The sequence below is a fragment of the Lates calcarifer genome, linkage group LG21 (assembly GCF_001640805.2).
Source record: "Lates calcarifer isolate ASB-BC8 linkage group LG21, TLL_Latcal_v3, whole genome shotgun sequence".
NCBI classification, from domain to species: domain Eukaryota; kingdom Metazoa; phylum Chordata; class Actinopteri; family Centropomidae; genus Lates; species Lates calcarifer.
Genome location: NC_066853.1, coordinates 1,163,005 through 1,185,043, shown reverse-complemented (window position 1 = coordinate 1,185,043; position 22,039 = coordinate 1,163,005). Strand labels below are relative to the sequence as shown.

The following is a 22,039-nucleotide window of genomic DNA, read 5'->3' as shown; positions in this document are numbered from 1 at the left end:
CAGAGCAGCAACAACACCAAATAATACAAGGCAAACATCAGAGAACAAAGACCAGGCTTTAAGAGACTCTGTGTGTGTGTGTGTATATATATGTGTGTGTGTGTGTGTGTGTGTGTGTGTGTGTGTGTGTGTGTGTGTGTGTGTGCACGTTAGTTTCTCTCAGTTTCATCATCCATCTCTTCTCTCAGAGGTGGGCTTGGACTGGAACCAGTGAAGAAACTCCACAAGTTTATTGGGAAAAGCTGCTGTGTGTCTTTGTGTTAGTGTGTTAGTGTGTTAGTGTGTTAGTGCATTAGTGTGTGTGTGTGTGTGTGTGTGTGTGTTGTCTGCGTTATGGATGAGACCGTCAGCTGAATGTCCTCAGATGTTCGTGGTAAGACATTTGTAAAGGTTGTGACTGATGATTCAAATGACAGCTGGAATTTGTTAAAGAAGGTGTTATAAATAAAGTTTTATCGTGTCAGACAAAGGCCTGGGGGCCTTAAAGACAGGGCCCTGCCAAAAGAAGAGATGTCCAAATCTACTGACTATCTACTACTGAATATCTGCATTCAATAAGTTAGCTTAAACATGCTATATGTAAGTTTTTGCTATCGCTACGTAGCTAACATTAGCATTAACAGCTGTTAGCTTGCAAGTCTAGAAGAAACATCAAACTTCATTCCTTTACTCACCAACAGCTGTTTCTTCCAGTTCTATCACTTCCTCTACTGATGTTAGCATGCTAACCAGATAGCCCTGCTAGTCTCGATACTTTTCGATAGTGACTCACTATCGTCCAGTCTGCCCTGAAGAAGTATCGCTGAAGCTCTTGGTGACCACCAACCGCTCATGGCAAGAAACTAGTAGTCGGGGGTGTTCGGGCTTGCCATTTGAAGTAATTTATGTAGTATTTCAGGAGTTACCTGTGGTTTTAGGGTTGTATTTGAACAACTATATGAAGTATTTGAGGTGCCACCTGTACCTGTAGGTGGTATTTTAAAGTCTACATATAGATTTTGAGGAGTAAACATGCAGTACCAGGTGCTATGTGCTACTTTATAAGTACTACATGTAGCATTTGGTAATATTTGAGGTATTACCTGTAGTGGTAGGAGGTATTTGAAGTAATTTATGTAGTATTTAAGGTGATTTCTGTTGTAGGAATTGGTATTTGAAGTATCACATGTAGTATATGAGGTGGTAACTGTAGTACCAGGTGTATTTGAGGTAATTCATGTAACGCTTAAGGTAATACCTGTAGCAGCTGGGGATGTCTGAGGTATTTACTGCAGTGGCAAGTGGTATTTTTAAGCAATTTATGTAGTATTTCAAGAGTTAACTGTTACGGTTGTATTTGAACCACTACATGGAGTATTTGAGGTGCCACCTGTAGCTGTGGTATCTGAGGTATTACATGTAGTATTTGAGGTAATACATGTAGTTTGTGGTAGTATTTGCAGTATTGCCCCTAGGAGCATGTGGTATTTGAGATTCTATATGTAGTTTCTGTTAGTATTGTAGAAGTCAAAGATGGTATTTGAGGTACCTAATGTAGTACTTGGTGCAACATGAAGTATTTTAGGAGTTACCTGCATTACAGGCATTTCAACAATTTCCCGCAAGGGATTAATAAAGGATTCTGATTGATTGATTGATTGATTGATTGATTGATTTACCTTTACTAAATTTCCCATAGTTAAAGTACTACATGTGGTATTTGAGATGTCATTTGTGCAGAGAAAACTTTTAGAAAGTATTATCTGCATCTTTATTTCATTTGATGTTTTTCTATCACATTTTGTGCAATAATTTAGATCGGCTGTAGTAGAAATCGTTTGTGGGAAATGTTCCTGCTTGTTGTAGAGAGAGGATGGACTTTGATGACGGACGTACAAAGTCCTACATGTGGTTTGGTTTAGGCAACAAAATGTTGCTGCAGGAAAACCTCAGTGTTACATGTTTCTCTTTACTCTGCAAATTTTAACAATTTTCACTTGAAAGTTTCAGTGTCCTCCATCTGACATGATGATGTCATGGTCTTGTCCTCGTTTTATTGGTCCTGGGCTCTGACGACAGTGGAAAAAAAAGAAAAACCCAGATGTGATGCACATGTGGGACACACGCTGCCGCCGCCGTTCATCTTTAAAATCAAAGAGGCGACACACTGAGGAGTCTGTGTCCTCAGCTGTCCTCTGCCTCCACTGGCTGCATCTCGCTCCGTGGAGGAAAAGCTTTATTGCTGAGTAAATTTTCGCCAAACGCTGTGTTTACTAACGGGACACAGACTTGTTGCCTGGAAACCAGGGCTTTATGAATCCATCGGCTTCCTGTGGGAAACGTCTCGGCTTCAGTGAGTCCTCACAGGACTCAGGATATTTAACACAATGCCACAACTCATCAGTCACTCATGATCGACTGGAATGATCAGGGTTTGGTTCTCCTGATGGAATACATGTAGTATTCGAGGTATTATCTGTAGTACCAGGTGTATCTGAGGTACTTCATCAAACACAAAAGGTATTACATGTAGCAGCTGGGGGTGTTCCAGCTCATATATGTAATATTTGTTAGTATTGAGGTGTTTCCTGTAGTGAAAGATGGTATTTTTGTACTTTATGTGGCATTTCAGGAGTTACATGTAGTATTTGAGGCGCTACATATAGTTTCTGGTAGTATTTGTAATATAACCTGCTGTAGCAGATAGTATTTGAGGTACTACATGTAGTAATTGGTAGTATTTGCAGGTCACCTGTAGTAGCAGGTGGTATTTGAGGATCCTCTGCACTGGTTTGAGCAGGTACGTCTCCAGAGGTAACGAATGGTTCAGAGTCGTCTGTCTCTCCTGGAAGAAACGAACCAGACTTTCGTTTTTCATGCACTCCCTCAGTACTGCCACCGAGCTGTAGAGGAGGAGAGAGAGGGGGAGAAAGCGGGGGGAGGGAGAGAGATTATTACATTAGAATAGCAGTAACGTTTCCATAACAACGTCCTTATGTTGTTTAGTCCCCAAATCTTGAAAAAACTTAAACTTTTATCCTAAGTGCACAACTTCTTTACATCATCTTTCAGAACTCGACTGATTGATTCCTCAAAGTTTTCTCTCACTGAGCTTCTGTTTACATAAACATCCTGTTTATGATTTGACCCACCAGAGTTCAAACAGGACTTTACTGCTGCAGATATGATGCAATACAGTGTCATTCAATAATGCACTGCACCTGCCAATTAAATCAAACATCTGGTTCTACTGTTCGGTTCGATTATTTCTAACTGTCTGATTGAATGTTGAAATATTTCAATACTGGTTCAAGCATGTAAAACACTTTGTTTTGAACAGTTTCTTCTTCTTCTTCCCTTTAAAGGTCCTATATGTAAGTTTTTGCAGTATCAGTACATAGCCAATGTTAGCATTAGCAACTATTAGCTTACCAAGAGCCTCAGACATTGTTGTGTTTACAAGACAAAAGGTTAGAATAAACTTTCTGGCAGTACTACTTCTTCATCCTATCATGTCGGACTGAGGACAGACTGGATGCTGCAAAGAGTTGCTATCGAAAAGTAGTGAGACTAGCAGGGCAAGCTGGTTAGCATGCTAACTTACGTAGAAGAAATTAGGTGATAGAACTAGAAGCAAACCAACTCATGTTGGACTAACTGAACACTACTGAGACATGTTTTCACAAAGTGTTGTCACAAGACTAGACAGGATGGGCTGGTGCTAGTTGATTAGCATGTTAACTTCAGTAGAAAAAAAGAAGTGACAGAACTAGAGGAAAATATTAACATTGCTTTCCTCCTCTGGGGGCAGTTCTTGGTGAGTAAAGGAGTAAAGTTTGATGTTTCCTCAAGACTGGTGAGCAAACAGCATTAGCTAATTGGCAATAGCAAAACTTACATATAGCACCTTTACTTTGTAAGTTGAATTGCACATTTTTACTGCGTACCTTGCGATCATGAAGACAAATGAAATGTGTTAATGATTTGTTAAATCCTGTCTTACACAAACCAGGCCTTCTGGATCACGTTTCATTGTATCTTCATGCAACCCCTTACATTTCTTTTTAACAGATGGTTATTTTCTTTTATGTCTGACTGTTTTTAATGTTCCTTGACATAGTAATAATGCTTCAAACTCAGTTAATTCTTCTCCAAGTCAAAGAACAAAAGAACAAAATTATGAAATACCTCGTAATTTATGACAAATGACACTTTAAAGTGGCCTGAATCTGTTACAGATAGAAGCTTTCGTATTATGGTTTCTTTTCTCACTCAAACAATATGACACGTATCTGATCCAGGATTCAATAAGAACTCAATAAACAGAACCAGAATCAGGATCTAGCAGCCTTGGGGGAAGGCTGGTGGATATCCAGGTAAGATTACAGGCATTTATCACGACATGAAGACAGAGGGAGTGAAATTTAATAATGGTGGACAAAGGAAGGCACAAGCGTGGAGGAGGTCTAGACGATGATGAGGGAAATCCTCGCCTCTGAAATCCACTGACAGATATTCATCAGGACGCGAAGGAAGGTAGAGATCGAAAAGGAGGTGAAGAAATGATGGAGGAAGAAAAAGACAGATGGAGGAGATTATGAAGGGACGATGAAGGAGGAGGGGAAAGGACTCCACAGCTGTTTGGAGCTTTGACAGACATTCATTACAAGTTTAGGGAAGAAAGAAAGGAACTGAAGAGGCTGGAGAAACGAACATTTGTCATAATTTGAATAAAGACAGGGAGGAGTCGAAGAGGACAAGGATAGAAAAGAGTACAAGAAAGAAACTGACAATAGAGGAGAAGAATAATGTAGATATGAAGATGATGGAGGAGAGGGGAAGCGCCACGGTTGTTCTAAGTCCTTTGAGAAAGATTTGAAGGACAGGAGCTGAGGAGGAAGGCAAAAAGTTGTGGAGAAAGGTGATAGGAGAAAGAAGCGACACGAGAGGAAAAAGGGGGGATGGTGGAGGTGGTGAAAGAAGATGACGGAGGACAGAGGAGACTCTTCAGCTGTCGGGTCCTCTGACAAACATTTATCACATCGAGAAGCCAAAGAATCTTGGACAAGAATGGCGAGATAGCAAAGCAGCAAAAAAAGGGGGGAAGTGAACAAGAAGGGGGAGAAAGGAGGATAAGGAGGAAGGAGGTCAAGGTAACGATGGGGCTAGGGAGGAGAGATGAGGCTCTTTTCCTCAAGATAGACATTAATCACAGGAAGGCGTCCAGGAACTTGGAGCAGCAGTGATATTTTCTACAGACACATCGCTGATGAATTCAGCAGAGAATCTGAAGCTTCCCAAACAGAAACAAACCCTAAAACACAGCTCATCTGCAGGTTTATCAAACATTCTTAGAAAGTAACATTAATACATCAGAGCGGTTTTGAAAACACTGAGTGAAGTACTCTCAACACCGTCCTACATCCCTTTCACACATGGCTGGTAACCTCAGTTTAGACTAGACGTCTTGACCTCCAGCCAGGTCATTATAAAGGTACGTAGGGTATGTTATTAGAATAAGTGGGTGATGACATTTTGTGCACATTTCATTGGGTTTGGTTTCTTGCCTTGAGAGGACAGAGACTAGACCAATCTGTGCATCCAACACTTTATACAGACAGAGACACAAGGGGAAGGAGTACCAAAATCAAACGAAGGCACTCCAACAATACAGTAGATACATCAAAAGTATCAGTATTATAAACAGTATATTGTGACTGTAATGAACACTGCAGCCTCTAGGGGGCACTAGCAGGAACTGAAGAAGCCTTTTAGATGAGAGGTGAAATATCTTCAATGAACCTAAAAGAAGTCCAGTTGCCTTCGACTTGAACACTTAAGACGACCATGACCTGGATGACCTACACAAAAACATTTCCAGACTTACGTTCATTAAAAGATCTATCTAGAATTCCAGTGAATGAGAGCAAAACATTTGTGTTTATATTAATGTTATAAACTTTGTCGTCTTAGAGAAAGGAAGCTGAGGCCTCAGATGAAATCAGACTGAAGGAAACTGAGTTCAGCCTCAGATAAACTACCCTCCACATGAAGAATTTAAAGCATATGGCAGATATGAAAAATGTATGTACACCAAAGACATCCCTAGAAATTGTACCTCGACCTTAATAAAACACTCGACACTTCCTGTAAAATGAAACTCACCAACATCATATGAAAGACACGCAGAGGTTAATCTGCCCATTTATTTTCTCTTCGCCTCATGTTGTGTACATTCTCTAAACAGATATGTTTAAATGATCGGCGCTGGCCTAACATGCACAGATTGAAGCCAGTTTTCATCTCTGCCTCCATATTCTCACAGACTGAAGATAATTACAGCTGCTCCCATGAGCCTGAATTCATCTCCACCAATCAGAGGTAACATGACACCAGCCTCCAGTCTGCACAGCCACTCAAAACGCTATTAACCTCTTCAACTCTCTACTTTCCTCTTCAGTCTACCTTTAAGTTTTGCTTGCTTTATAGTGTGTTAGTGTATAGAGTTATAATGTATGTACTATAATGTTGTCTGTACAGGAGCTTATTATGACCTATAGTTAACATTTTATTGTTTGGTAACCTCTTGTGGGCGTATTAATTATGTCAGGAGCAAAGGAGGAAGTCAGGTGACACAGCATAAAGAGCAACAAAGTCTGAATTAGGAGGACATTGGGGTGCATGGATAGGTCGACAAAACAGAGGACCATTTGGTTCCCGTTTGAAACCGTGACAATGAAGGTCCTCTACCCTTAAGGAAGAACTTCTTTGCACCTGAACCATGATCTTTGACCATGACCTAGGCAAACCGTGAAAGCTTAACTGTTTATTATTGTAACCATGGTGATGAGGGTTTGGTATGCCCGCTAGCATTTGGGCTCTATTTCAACAGATGCTCCTACGGGTCGTATCAGAAGGTATATGGTCATTCAGGTTGGAGGACTTGCTGGATGACTTGTATGAATGGACTAATTCCCAGTTCAGACTACTTGATTTCAGCCCGATTGTCGTGTGATGACCCAGGGACGACCCATGACATCCTGACGATCAAGCTCGTTACGCTCTCTATGCAATCGTGTGAATCTTGGAAAGAAGCGGGGAGGGCAATCCTGAGATTCCGAGAAGTTGGTAAGATGGAGATTTTTGCAGTGTAGGTGGAAGGAAGAGGACTGAGGATGAACAGGTCGCACTGATAGCTACAACTGTCTCCACACCAACAGGCTCTAATCCAGTCTAAACTCAGTAACCTGTACTGTTACTGAGATATACTTTCACTTTCATGTGCAATCAGTTTGACCGTTGCTGGAACATTTTCCTACACTGTTAAGTCTTGGCTTTAAAGACGTCACCCCCACCCAGCCTCCAAAGCCCCCTCTGGCTCTACAGCTCATCAATTTACAGCATTACAAACAGCACTCACATCCAAGTGGAGCTTAGCAGCATAAATTAGCCCAGCATCTGTCTCAGTCCTCCCTCTGGATCTACGTACAGAGATCAGATCCACGTCTGTTAATGTCATTTTAATAGCGGCCTATTTCATGATACATTACACTGATACAAAGTGTTATGATATTTGTGAAAGAAAGAGATTTCTTTAAAGCACTTTAGTTCTGCTTTTGGCAATTTCAGATGGCAGAGAAGCTGCATTCTTGGAGCCATTTTGTTATTTGGCATGTTTCTCTTTTTATGGAGGATAACTAACCAAACAAAGACTCTCATCTCATGTTCCCAGCGGGGCTGCACTGGAGTTCACAAACCTGCAATCCAGCAGATTTCCCTCCAAATCTGACCCAGCGGATCACAGTGGAAAAATGTAGAGCAGACGCTGACAGAGACCAACTGTCTTCACTTCTGGTAATTACATTACTGTCTCACCGTGAATATGCTCAGCGCTTTGATTTGGAAATAACACACATACCTACTGAATGAATGTATGTGTCCGGTATATTTGCAAATACCAAAACAGACTCTCCAATCAGAAACATCCTGGTTGCAGACCCTTAAATCACCTTCAATGGAGGTTGGACATCCACAGTAAAGTGTGAGATTTGTTTGCTGAGTTGTTCAATGCTTGACAAGAGCGTAGTCAGAGCAGGAAGTGCTGTCGCTATAAAAAACACCAAAATCCATTCAGGATTCTTGATATTTTCAAAGTTTCCTGGGTGGATATCAGATGAACTCTGGTTTTTGATGACTTCTAAGTCTTTTTAGCTGATCTACAGTTGAACTTGCTGGGCTGCTGACTATTGAACATGATCTGTTCTCAGGGGTACACTCGCTCAGTGAGTGTACATACTGAGTTATACATTCAGGTTTCATCCAAAAACTTATTGTGTAAACAGGGGCTAAAGCTGGATTACTAACTGGGCAAAGAGGGCAACTGCTTTGGGGCCCAAAAGACCCAGATTCACTGCATGTCAATGTAATTCCTGGTAATTCCAATACATGCAAATTTACTTGGGAACTTGCACCACTTAACTATAGTATCAACTATGATGGGTCCTCCATTATTGTTTAATCCTGATCTTGTAATGCACCATGTGTCAAAATCTAAATTAAGACCTTGTTTGGTTCAATCATTTATTTCTCCCAGATGGGAAGCTTGGCTTGCAGTCAGGTGACGACAATAAAAAACAAGTACAAACAAACACAGTACAAAAGATACTAAAATAGCTCCAGTACAAGGTGCAAAAACAACAAAACAATCTCTAAAATACTAGTTTCAAAGTCAAAGTTAAGGACTGATCTGAGTCTAGAATAGACCTAGCTTTGTGGAGGACCTGCTGGTTAAAGATGACCATCGATGGGGGTCTGAAGAAAGTTACTGTCCCTTCCTACAGTAAAAGTTAGTGGGTTAAAATTTGAACCAGTGTGGGTAAATGTACTGTAGCACCAGTGCAATAATGGGTTAACTTTACCCTCTTCTACCCTCATGGGTAGAAACCACCCAAGACAAGGGGTTGATTTTTGGTTCATTGCGTCAGTTTGTTTCGCTTGTACCAGTCTGAGTTTATTTGTCGGGAGTGTGTTTGTGTGGCCTGGCTGCTCCGTACATGTTTGATCTGATGATCATTTGCTTTTCTTTGTGATCTGATTATTTGGTTATTTGTTATTCACTGATAACTGCGGTTGTTGCTGGCTGATTGACCTGATGTGACGGCCTTTGTGCACTTCGTAGACTTTATATATCGATTCATGTGTGTTGTTCACCCTCTGGGAAAAAATAAATTTGCTGCCTGGGATTGTTTTAACGTTTCAGTGACATGCAGCAGCAGAATAAGTCAGCGTTTGGAGCTGAGAGGCCTGACAGGATCCAGTAGAAGAGGCAGCGAAGCAGCACTGAAAACTGGAGACAGGCTGACAGAGAGTTTCTTGGTTAGGTGGTCTGAAAGCATTTGACCTACTTATTTTTATTGGAGTTTAATGGAGCTTTAAGGAGGCGACAGGCAGAGAGCAGCGAGTGGAGTGAGGTGAAGGAGGGGTCGACTCCTGCCTGACACTGAGGGGATTTAAACACAGGCATGTATGGATGTCGATGGAGGTTTTCACCGTGTATGTATGCAGTGATTTAAGTGTATTAACATGCAGTCAGATGGGCAGTGATCCAGTCAGGCCAAACATCTGTCTGTCAGATCGATGGAGAGGAGATGGTGTGAGATTAGCAGAGATTCTCTCAAACTCCACAGAGAATAAAAGACAAACACACAGATACTACGAACACGAAGGCAGAGGGAACAAGACTAAGAAAAACAGACAGAAACTCCAGTGTGTATCTGTACAGCACGATAAAAGGTATTTATCAAACAGCTTTGTTAGTATCTGAAGTATTTCTGATAGTACTGGAGGTAATTCTTGTATTAGTTTAGGCATTTCTGGTAGTACCGGTTGTATTTCTGTTACATTAGGAGGTATTTTTACTTGAGTTTCCTGGTAGTATTTCTGGCAGTACTGGAGGTATTTCTTAAACTACTGAAGTGTTTCTGATCATCCTGCCAGCATTTGTGGTAGTGTTTTGGGCATTCCTGGCAGTATTTGTGATAGTAACAGTAGTAGTATTTGTGGCAGCACCTGTAGTACTCCTGGCAGTATTTGTAGCAGTATATGTGGTACTTCTGGTAGTATTTATGGCAGTATTTGTTGTAGTATTTGTGGTATTTCAAAAACAGTACAACTGTTTTTTGAAAATATCAATACCTCAAGAGAGCTCCATGTTTTTCGACACAGCAACATGAAAAAACTCGACAGTGGCACAGAAACCACTGCCACCTAGTGTTTTAGTGACGTAGACTCTACTTTGATTCTACGTAGAAGTATAAACCAAACTATATTTTACTTTCTCTTGATCTGCAATACGGGCAAAGTGTAAAAGATTTTTTTAATGACCATCACTGAGTCGTCCACCAGGTCCTCCACAATCTGCCTCACTGGTCTGACTCATTCTCAGCTGAGTCCACTCACTCAGCCTCTGTTGTCCACAAACAGTTTTTAATTCAATCTAATTTTCTAAGCTAATTTTTTCAGACACCTCATGACCTGTTGACCGCTGTGTCCTGCCTCCAGTGGGTTCAAAAAGTTAAGCCGCAGAAGCGACAATATCGTCTTTTTTATTCCACACATTCTTCTTCCTTCTTCTCCAAACCTGGGACATGTATTACCTATAATGCAACCAGGAGCAGCTAATGTATCCTGGAGGCTGCAGCAGAGATTAGAGAGGTCTGGTAAACTCACTTCTTTCTAACTCAACACCCCCAGGTTTTTCTTAAACCAACGCTGATTCAAGAGACATCAGGACATTTATCAGACTTCCCACAAAAGACTTTACACAACAGCCAACACCTGGAAACACACATTGATGTGTGGAGTTCCTCTTTAATCGTTTGACATCTGACTGTGTTTTCAGGGACAAGAATCAAACTGCATCTATTGCTAACATTCAGGGCTTTGAATCAAAACCAAAATTCTGGTTTTGTGACAGCAGTTTAAGATGTGAAACACACAGTAATACACACACTTTTAGACATCCAGCCAAACATCTGTATGTGTGTGGATGAGATACAGCTCCTGCTCCAAACTCTTCTTCTGCTCCATAAAACAGACCTCTCAGCACCACCTCTCGCTCCTCCGTCTTCCTCTTTATGTTTCCACTAAAACACATTTACTTGTCGTAAACCAGATGCCTCAAACACCCTCACTCTTCTCTCCGTGTCCAAGGAGAGTTTATTTATCGGGAACAGACTAAAGAAAAATGTACAGTTACTCGCTGACGCCTTTGCTATTGAGGTTTTGCAGCTTCGGTCTCAGCAGGTTTCAAATCACTCAACAAACTTACATTTAAAACATCAAATAAGAACATTACTCTAACAGTGTAAGGTCCTGCCATGGCCCCCTAGAGGCTGCAGTGTTCATTACAACGACAGCAGCAGTTGTTCCCAATGAGAAAAGAGCATAAATCGCTGCACCTGGCGTCTTTCTTCAGAGCACAGTTGTAGCATCTCCAAACTTTTCAGAAACTTTTCACTGTAGCTTCTTTTCTGGCAACCAATCAAATGAATACAATACAGCAGGGACCAGGTTCCATCTAGGTCAGACTGAGCAGACACTGGGTTTCAACCATAGCCGTAACCCTAATATCTGATAAGGGAAGCCTGGTGTGTAGCTAACGCTAGCATGTCCACATCTGGTCAGTTCTGCTATCTGCCTATCTTTACAGTATCCCATGTGAAATAGAAGAAACAAAGCTATAGAGTGGTGGAGAGATGACATATTTTTGTGTTTATCAAACTGACAATGAATCATCTGTTTGCTTCTGGTGGTTAGCGTTAGTGTTAGCAACTTTTTCTTTTGCTAGGCTGAGTTTCCACAGTTTCCTCTGTCTGGAAGGAGCTATCATTAGCTAATGGTGAAAAGAAAAGCTCTGTCTTCATTCTGTTTTGCTTGATCAGAACAGAGGTACTTCCTTTGTTTCAGAAATCAGACCTTAATTTTTTCACAATAGAATACAGTCCTGCAGTGATGATGTGTTTTTGTAGTCCAGCCCTGAAGTTGCCTGGTTCCCTCCACAAAAAGCCAGTGGGATTTTTTCATTGTGTTTTGGATTATTCCAGAAAATAAACAGTGAGCAGCTAAAGTTTCTGATCCTTCAGGTTTAGTTGATCAGATAATCTTCACAGATGAACACCACTGTTCTGATGTTTGAAGCTAAATCCAACCTCCAGAAGTAAGAAGCTACATCTTACGGTCACTATGAACGTCAACGTCTCCACCACTAAGCTTCCAACTGGTCATTTCATTTAGCTCTGAGCTCTTCTACAAAAGCCTTTCTTCTTAGAAAGTTACTGAGAGTTTGAAAGAGCGTGAGTAGAAACACAACGAGGCTGTAAAGGTGGACTGGTGAGTAGATGGGTTTTCATGTTAACGTCCCCGACAACCTCTGTAGTCTCATTTAGACACTCGTTAGCAACCGCCTTTTTTAAGACACGGAAAAGCTTCAAACATCAGGAGTGGGGGATTTACTGACCCATTTTATGTCGGAGAATCAAAACCTGAAAATGTCTTGAGCTTGTGTTAAAACCACAGACCTTATTTCAGACATTTAACCAGAAACACACTGACTCTGGGACGAGGGAACAGGAAGTTCTAACATGCTAACATGCTATCTGACTTCCTGGTTTTAGGTCTCATTCTTGCAGCATTTGACATTTGACATATTGTCAGTGTTTGTGTACTTACTTGGGGTAGTTCATACAGTAGAGTGTGTAGATGTCAAAGGCTTCACTCTAAAGAAAAGACAGAACAAAGTTAATATTTAGAGGACGAATGAGACATAAACACTCAGGAGATGTAAATTAAAGACATAACATTATATTTCAACATTAGCTCAGGAACATGTGGGATGATTTAAAGTTTAATATCTGTGTTGACAATCTGTGGAGGCTGTGAATAATGGAACTCAGAATCAAGCTAAATCCAACATGTCCGCCTCCTTCTCCTCCTCCTCCAACACCTCAAAAGTCTTTTTTCAGTCTTTTCTCCACAGCTTCAACCAAATAATTTATACAACAGAGGAATCAGCCGTGAGTCACATTCCTCTCTTTCCTCTTTAACTATAAAAACACCAGGAACTAAACCAACTTCCATCTTTTTCCCACGTCTGAATCTACAAGTCTAATCCATCCAAGAGGACGTTCATTTGTGACACACGGTGTAACACTCTAATATCCCCCCTGGGGCTTTCTCACAGGGTTCCAGTTAATGCTGACATGACTCACAACCTTTCCTCTAGATCTACAACCTAAACTTGAGCTTATATACTGTGTCACGTCCCTATGTTTCCACTTAATTTGATTTATAGTAGGTAAAGTCGCCTGAAGGTTGGATAAAGGTATAAATGAGAGGATTCAAGACTCCCACCACTGCTCTTCCCTCCCTTCAACCTTTTAATTTTATTTTTCCCATCACTTCCTGTTGGTCCATGAGTCAGTCAGGAGGTCACAGAGAAAGACAGCATTGTGTTGGACACTACACTGCACTGCACAGGTCTTAAAATAACCCTAACAGTTTAATCTAATGTCCACTGCTCTGAAATAGACAGGAAGTTCAGTCTGAACAACAAACATTAAACCTCCTGAAGCTCTGAGGTTTCTCTTTTACTGACAGAAAAATGAAAAAAATCCTTTGCAGTGATGGATTTCACTTTTCTTAGAGCTTTACGAGGCTTTAATTTCCACTTCTCACTCTTCAAAATCCAGTTCTGGTCCACCCACGTTTCCAGTTTCAGTTTAATTTCCTCAGTAAAATCTCTGATCGACATGTGGATAAACTCCTCAGAGTCTCCTTCAGTCGTTACCAATAAGATTAATCAGCAGAAAAGAGGGCTCACTGGGACTTTAATGCTCAGAGCTCTGGCTGTCAGGCTACATGCAGCAGGCTGTGACTGGTGGTGGCTGTTAGGGGCTGATTTCCTTCAGTGTTCATCGCTCAGGAGGTTTTTATCAGGAGCTGAATTATTGTCAGAGGTCTCCTCCTCTCCAAAACAAACAGACCAGGTGATTAAAACAGGTAAAAACACTGGATAAAGCAAGTTCATGTTAAAAAAATCTGTGTTTCTCTGTGGCACTCTTGGGCAGACAGGAGGGGCTGTTTGCTCAGCTTGTGTCTCTGATAACTTAAGATCCAGACGTCTGATGACTAAAATCCTTCATCCAGTTAAAGGTCATAGATATAAGGTTCTAAAAAGTGACTTGAAGCAGTAAGAAAGTAGTCAGCTGGACATGTTTTAATGTCTGGCCGACACCTGAACTCTGTTTTCAGGGCTGAAGAACTGCAGCTGCCACATTCTCCGCATGTTTTTCCAGGTAAAAAGTCATTTCAATATTTTCCTAGCAAGACACTAGAATTGAACATCAATCAAAGATAAGGCAGTAAAGGACAGAGCCAGTGATAATTTTAAGTAAGGATGCATTAACAAAAATCTAATATGACTATCATGAGAGCTCAATAATCAATATAGGCATTCCTTGAAATGGGCGTTTACCTCCTTAATTCTTAGAAAAAAATCTCCATCCACATGAAAACATGCTGTCAAGAGCACGCTGACCAACAGGTGGCGATATAACCCCAACCATAAAGCCACGTTGGCCAATCAGAAGCCTGAGAAAACATTACTACTGGTTCCGGTAGGTTAACAACAATGGTGCATCAATCAATAATAGCCACACAACAACACAACAACAACAACAACATCAAAGCCAAAGACTTTCTGAACATCTTCACCCTAGAGGTAGTTTTGGAAAAGGTCGGTTTTAACCAACTGAAAACACGCTGAGGCTATGTTTTTAAAAAAGACTTATGTACATGTGGACTAGGCTCAATTTCATCTTCCATAGTTGGAGCCTTAGCAGTTAAAGGGCTAAAAATCTAAAGTCTGTCCTGAAGATTCATTAAAAATCTATGGTTCATCATCTGAAGAGTTAATCTAGAGGGTAGATTTTCATCGTTACTGTGAAATTCTGACCTGATGGAACCAAAATAATGAATCTAAAGTAACTTTAATGGAGATCTGATGAGTAGTTGTTGAAGTTGGTCATGGCCCTGAGGTCTGCAGTCAGCTGGTCAGAAAACTTTCTGCCTGTTTCTGTGCTGCAACATGTGAGGACAATATCACTACAGTCCACATACAAACACACACACAGTCAATATATATTCATTGGGTGTTGGTTTGATCCACAGCAGCTGCAGATTGATGGAGTGAATGGAGGCTGTAGTTCTGCTGGTAGTTTACAGAGTGTTTGTTCACAGTGTCGTGTTTCCTGTCAGCTAACAGCCTTTAACACACAAACAGACACACACACTTACAGAGCTGTACTGTACTCACCCTTTCCACGAAGCACTCGGCAATGGCTGCAGCGTGAGGACTCCTCTCCAGATCCTCCAGGAGATCACTGAGGAGACACAGATAAGAGTCAGTTAATGTGCTGCTCTAACAGAATCCACTCCTCTGGCTTCAGTGTTACCACCGGATGTAGAAGGGGTTTGTCCCATCAGTGAGGTCCAACACTGATGTTAGGGTGATAAGATTAGTATTCCAGTTGCCCATGATGGGGTTAAGGTCAGCACCCTGTGCAGACCAGTAAAGTTCTTCCACATCAAATTGGTCTTGGTCGTACAGGTTCACTCTTTCAGACATGTTGGACTTCAGTTTTTGAATTTGAATAGCATCACTGCAATGTAAGGTGGTAATTTTCTGATTATGGCCTTATAAATGTACAGAAACCAATCCTTGTTCCACCTCTCAGCCATTGATAGCTGCTTGGTGATGCGTCCGCTCATGTCTCGTTAATCATTTCCTTTGTTTTCTTGGTTTTTAGCTGACGAAACCAAGCATGACACTAATTTACAAACAGCAGTGAGGTACTGGAATCGATATCAGGGTGGAAAAAGTCAGATTGGGGCATCTGTAAATAGATAAAACATCCTGTGCCTGCACCTTTTCTTGGTGGGTCTTGCAGGACCTGCAGGATCCAATTCCTGCTGCAGTCTGAAGCACATGGACAATCAGAGACAGAAAACAGCACTAACAGGTCGGATTTCTGCCACAGAGTTTTGGTAGAAGCTCTGATTCACAGCCATGGAAAACATCTAACACTGTAAGAAACACTGGTCCTGTTGTAGTTACTGTCCAGTCGCAGTGAGAACAGAAGGTTAGTGTGACACTGCACTGACTCCACTGTTACAGCTGGCGTTCGTCCGTCCTGAAAACTCTCCCTCCGTTCCCACAATCCATCCTCATTGTCATCCCTCCATCCTGCCAAATACTGCTGCTACGCACACTCAAGATACAACCAATTTCCACAAGTAATTTCTTTATCGCTCCATCTTAATTCTTGTCTTCTGCTCTCTTTCGAATCCATTTCAGCCAAGACCAGTCACAACTTTTTAAATACAGACATGTGTAACAATAAGCTGTGTGTGGTTTTACAGCATCTGGAAACCTCTGAAAACCACCAACAAAACAACAATTAGCATTAGAACCAAAGCCTGACCTGGTTCAAAATCCAGCCTCTGACCTCTGACCCTGCCGTAGAAGGAGTTCTACATAGGTCTAACCTTTGAAACGTCCTGGTCTTTGTATTTATCACATCTGTTACATCTGTTCATTTCCTGGTTAATGAGGATATTAAACTCTGATCAGATTTTCAGTGAAGCCTGACGTGGTCTAGATGCAAGGAAAGCTGGAAACCAGATCAGAGCAGTCTGGCTCAACTCCTGATTCGTCCTGTGGTGGAACCATGTTGAGCATCAAGGTCCTAGCCTCCATAAAATGAACTGGTTTGCTTGATGTGTTGTTTCCACCTGCTGTCGTAGCCTCGTCCTGGCTTCATCACACTGCCTCTCTCTGTAATCTTGGTGCCATGAATCGCTCTCATGGGGATAACAGTGTGTACTTTCATGAGTATCTCTTGTCTGGCAGGGTTTGGTGATCATCAGGAGGCACATCCATAAAGTCTTAACAGCTGCTGGCTAACAACTGGGAATGAAAAAATACCTGCACGCTGCTGTCTTTGTTCCAGTTCCTTTTGACCAGAAATGGGTTTCTTCAGGTGAAGCTGAAGGGTGAACACACCAGTTTATACGTTTCACTACACAGCTAACATTAGCATTAGCAAGTATTCAGTATCAAACTTCATTCCTTTACTCGCAAAGAGCTGTCTCCAGCAGCGGAAAGCAATGTCAATGTTTTGCCTCTATTTCTATCACTTCTTTTCTTCTACTGAAGTTAGCATGCTAACCAGGTAGCCCTGCTAGTCTCACCACTTTCCGATAGCAACGCACTGTAGTGTCCAGTCTGTCCTCAGTCCAACATGAGAGGACAAAGAAAAAGAAGAAACTCACACAGCTCACAGTGTCGTTTGCTTCTAGTTCTGTCACTTCTTCTCTTCTACTAAAGTTAGCATGCTAACCAGCTAGTCTCGGGCAGTCTCATAACTTTCCAATAATGACTCACTGTGGCGTCCAGACTGACCTGAAGAAGTGGCGCTGGCCGTGAAATACTAAAGCCACACTGGGAGTAGATGTGTGCAGGTCCTGTTTGGACATAAACTAACCTTTGAGGCAGAGGAAGAAGTAACCAAACTAGCAATACTTGGTCTTGTATGGTTTGTCCCTGCAATAAAAGACAAACTAACCCCTTGTTTGGACCCAAATTAGAGACAAAACTACATTTGTTTGGTCCTGAAGGTGAAACCAAAGTAGGGCTGTTTGGTCTTGTACTGTTAAACTCTGGCTTAGAAACCAATCCAGGCCTGTTTGGCCTTGTAGATTATTACATTTCATTCACTTTTTCTGCATCATTGCTTTACAGAAATAAATGCACATGAATCCAGTGCTGGTGTTTGTCTTCTCCATGGCCTATTATAAAGTTTTCATGGTGGTTTACGTGCTGAGCGAGAGTCGTCACCTCAAAGAAGAGGTCTTCAATGAGCGGCGATTAAAAAGGAAATTAAAGTGATGACTGCTGCAGACAGAAAGCAGCTGCAGCGGTCGGCTCAGTCCTGTTACTTTCCAGAGTTGAAACAGAAAATGATTATTTACAAAACAGTTCAATCATCTCTGCTTTCACTGAAACGCTCGGCTGATCCTGTTCTTGTGTTAGTTTAATTTCCAGACTTATTCATGTGTCGATTGCTGTAATTGAGAGAGTTTTCTGTTGGCGACCGATTTATAATGCCAGAAACTAAATCAACAAGCGATTTACCGTCATACAGGAAACTTATTGTTCGAGCTGCTTTCACACCAAATGCAAAACTGTGACATTGTGCAGAGCAAAGCTGTTATTCTCAAATGAACAGCGAGAGCATGAAAAAGCAGGTGAGAAAGACAAAGACACCCTGAAGAAGAGTCTTCATCAGTTGAGTTTTTGTTTTTGTTTTCATATTTGAAATATGTGTTCTATGTATTTTGGGAGTGTCTCTGCCTCCTCAGACTGTTATTCTAAGTGTCTGACAACATTATGGATAGGATTCCTACAGAGACACAGCTTTTTATTAAAGAGTAATCACCTGAAACATCACTACATATCACTACTAGACTCCACTGACAAAAACTGTGATTTTACCGAGCTAACACAGGAGCTGCGGAGATACTGTTCACTTTGTTTGTTTGTGTTACTGTGTGGTACTTTTACTTCAGTAAAGTATCTGATTACTTCTTCCACCACTGAAAGTCACACAACAACACAAACACACTAACAGATGGAGGCAGCTCCTGTGTCCTGTGAAGTAAAATTGCTGATTTTCTCAATGGAGTCTGGTAGAGATATATGGAGATGTACCCTGGGTATAAACTGAAAACATCCTTTCTCCTCTCCTCTGTTATACAGTCCTCTGACGTAATGTGAAATATATTTAGCTGTTAAATCCCTCTCATTGAAATCACTGAGGATCCAGCAGCTCCAGTGTTTCCTGACATATTGTTCGTCGAGCTGCAGATTTCTGATAAGTCATCAGACATTTTGGCCCGTCTTTCTGCCTAGCAACAAAAAATCTGTTCCAGGAAGTTAAAAACAAAATGTGAACTTCTCAGAGATTGTTCCAGAAGTTTTCAGTCTCATGCAACGGTTCGTTTTTACTGCTCGAGTCTTATCTGTAACCTGCAGTGTATGTGACCAGTTTCTCAACACATACATGAGCAGAGAAATATTCAATACACGTGATAGAGATGATGAAATGGCCAAAGCAAATCTTTTGAATTAGTTAAAGGATAATTAACTTGCTTTCCTATAAACATTTCTACATACCAGACTCCATTGAAAAAAATTAATAATAATTTTACAGAGCAGAACACACGAGTTGCAGCCTTGATCTGTTGGTTAATTTGTGTTACTGTGTGGTACTTTTACTTCAGTAAAGTATCTGATTACTTCTTCCACCACAGAAGGTCACACAGTAACACAGACACACTAACAGATGGAGGCAGTGGTATTCCAGCAGCTCCCAGTAAAATCCCTGTTTTTCTCTATGGAGTCTGGTAGTGACATACAGCGATGTTTCTGTCTAAACAAAAAGGATCTTATCAAGCGTTTACACCCAAAAACATGGGAAAATAAGACCCATGTTGAAAAAACTACGGTTACACTTTAAGTTATATCACACACAAACACATTATACGAGGCTGCACCACATAACTCTCACTGCATTCTCAGTTAACAGGCTGAAATCAAGTCTCTCATTATCACAAATACACACATATGTACATATTTGTACACAAGGACACACTCTCTCTCTCCTCTGGCGTCAGGCCTCATTTTGTGGCCGGCGGACATCATTAGTGGGGGATTGTGGGAAGAAGAAGAGGGGAGAAGGAAGTTTTTCTTTTTTCTTTTTTTTTTTAATGGAGTGACCACAGAGAGAGGGAGGGCTGGTAGAGAGACAATGAAAAAGACAGAGAGAGAGAGGTTTAATGTAATGGAGAGAAGATGAAGAAAATAAAGATGGAGAATGGGCACAGGGTCAGAGAGAAGACATCAGTAAACAGAGAGGGATGATAATTAGAGACAGGATGGAAAACATGTTTACTGTGGGAACAAAGTCAAACGTGTTGAGGAAAATAAGAAGGAAATAAGAAAATACAAGAGGAAAGAGAGAAAAGAGAACTGTTCAAGGACCGCGCCAATGTGGGTTTTCATGTTTTATGGACATTAAGGGTAGGATGGACCGGACTGGTGCGGTGTCAGCAGTAATGTGGACGCTGTACTGGACCTTTGTGTTGAAGATGGAGCTGAACTAGAAGGTAAAGGTTTCGACTGACCGGATCTACGGTCCAACCCTTACCTATCGTCACGACCTTTAGTTAGAATCCGAAAGAATGAGCTCGTGAATACAAGCAGCTGAAATAAGTTTCCAGTTGAGGTGGCGTCCGATTAGGATGCTTCCTGGAGGGTTTCCCAGCAAGTCCTCCAACCTTGACGACCATACAGGTCACTTGTTCTTACCCTCAGATAAGACCCACAGGAGCATCGCAACTAGGAATGATTAATCGTTATTTTTTTATACTGAAAATGCCTATTGCAGAAAATAGGCTGCTAAAGAAAGTGCTGTTTTTCCTCCATGAAATCTTTATTGCTGAGAAGAAATTATAGTCCAACAACGATCCTCTTAAACAAAGCCTTTAAAGGGTCTGAGTCAGACCGAACTAATTAACAAACCAAAGCTACGACGTTCATCAGAAACACAACTGAGAGTCTTTAAGACACAAAACAAAATCAATCAAATCAAAAGCTAATAAAATACGTTCTTAAAAAAATATAATGTGTGCTACATTAGCTGCAGCGAAGCTAGCACAGCTAACAGAGCTAGCACAGAAGCTGCTAGCTAACATTACACCAAAAACAAAGACGACAAATCAGTACTGACCTACAGGCTCAGTCATAGCTTTTCTTTTTGCCCAGTAGCGTTAGCATGCACTGGAAATGGTTTTAGTCAATCACTGAGAAAATCAGACTTGTCAAAAGTTTCACTGTAAAAGTTCTCCTGAATGGTGCGTTCAAGCACAAAGCAACAGCCAGGATTTGTCAGTAGACTGCTGAAAAGAGGCCACGTTGTCGCCAAATCATATCCAGTCTTCACACTAAATCTAAGTAGGTTACTCAAAAAAGCCTGGGAAAGCTTAAAAAAAATTTTATTCAGAGTTTGCTGAGTGTTGACAAACTATTGTCACACCATGAAATACACAAAAACGGCACAAAGAAGCTGCTGACAGCTGAGAAAAATTAAACTGAAGTGGGAATGGTGGTGAGACAGCTCCAGAAATATCTTGGAAAACAAAAAAATATGTATTAAATCTTCAACTGGGGACCTTTGTTGAATGTCACTCCCCCCTCCTCCCCCGTTTCCTGTCATCTCTCCACTGTAAGCTCCAAAACATACCTCAAAAGAAAAAGTGTTCTCGAACACACCACCAGGGAGAGCTTTGTACGAGCAGCTACATGATGATAATTTAAGTTTAGTTAATGGCACAAATCGCAGCCTTTTACAGCCTGAGTCAGTTTATAATGCCTGTCCCCAGATGGACCTTTAAAAAACATAAAACCAAATAATAAAATAGAAAATACAAAACAGAAGATTTTAACAATTTCTAATTTGTTTTAAATTAACCACAACGCTCATAAAAGTAGCTGATGTTCACATGAAACCAACAGAAGAATTTATTTTTTTTACTAAACTTGACTTTTTCCGACAGAGAATTTGCTCTAACTTTTTTCAGAAAAAAACAGTAGAAGAGTTCAGAGCCTCTTCTTCTGTTTCTTTGATATGAAAACAACATGGGATAATTTAGCTCTGAGCTCTTCTACAAAAGCCTTTCTTCTTAGAAAGTTAGTGAGAGTTTGAAAGAGCGTGAGTAGAAACACAACGAGGCTGTAAAGGTTGGACTGGTGAGTAGATGGGTTTTCATGTTAACGTCCCCGACAACCTCTGTAGTCTCATTTAGACACTCGTTAGCAACCGCCTTTTTTAAGACACGTAAAAGCTTCAAACATCAGGAGTGGGGGATTTACTGACCCATT

The 22,039-nt window shown here is 41.1% G+C and overlaps 1 protein-coding gene and 1 long non-coding RNA gene across 5 annotated transcripts in view; one reads left to right on the top strand and one right to left on the bottom strand.

Moving 5' to 3' along the window:
* The window catches only part of plekhg2 (pleckstrin homology domain containing, family G (with RhoGef domain) member 2), a 70,175-nt gene that overhangs the window by 6,843 nt on the left and 41,293 nt on the right, over nt 1–22,039 (bottom strand). For all 4 annotated transcript variants that reach the window (XM_018687137.2, XM_018687139.2, XM_018687138.2 and 1 more), the window contains 3 exons: nt 15,353–15,419; nt 12,709–12,755; nt 2,732–2,882 (listed from right to left, as the gene is read on the bottom strand). In XM_018687137.2, coding sequence (XP_018542653.2) covers nt 2,732–2,882; nt 12,709–12,755; nt 15,353–15,419 — 265 coding nt within the window. The remainder of the gene's footprint in view (nt 1–2,731; nt 2,883–12,708; nt 12,756–15,352; nt 15,420–22,039) is intronic.
* Nucleotides 18,587–19,967, top strand: LOC127139065 (uncharacterized). Its single transcript, XR_007808950.1, has 2 exons — nt 18,587–18,699; nt 19,414–19,967. It is a non-coding gene; the product is annotated as an uncharacterized LOC127139065 (long non-coding RNA).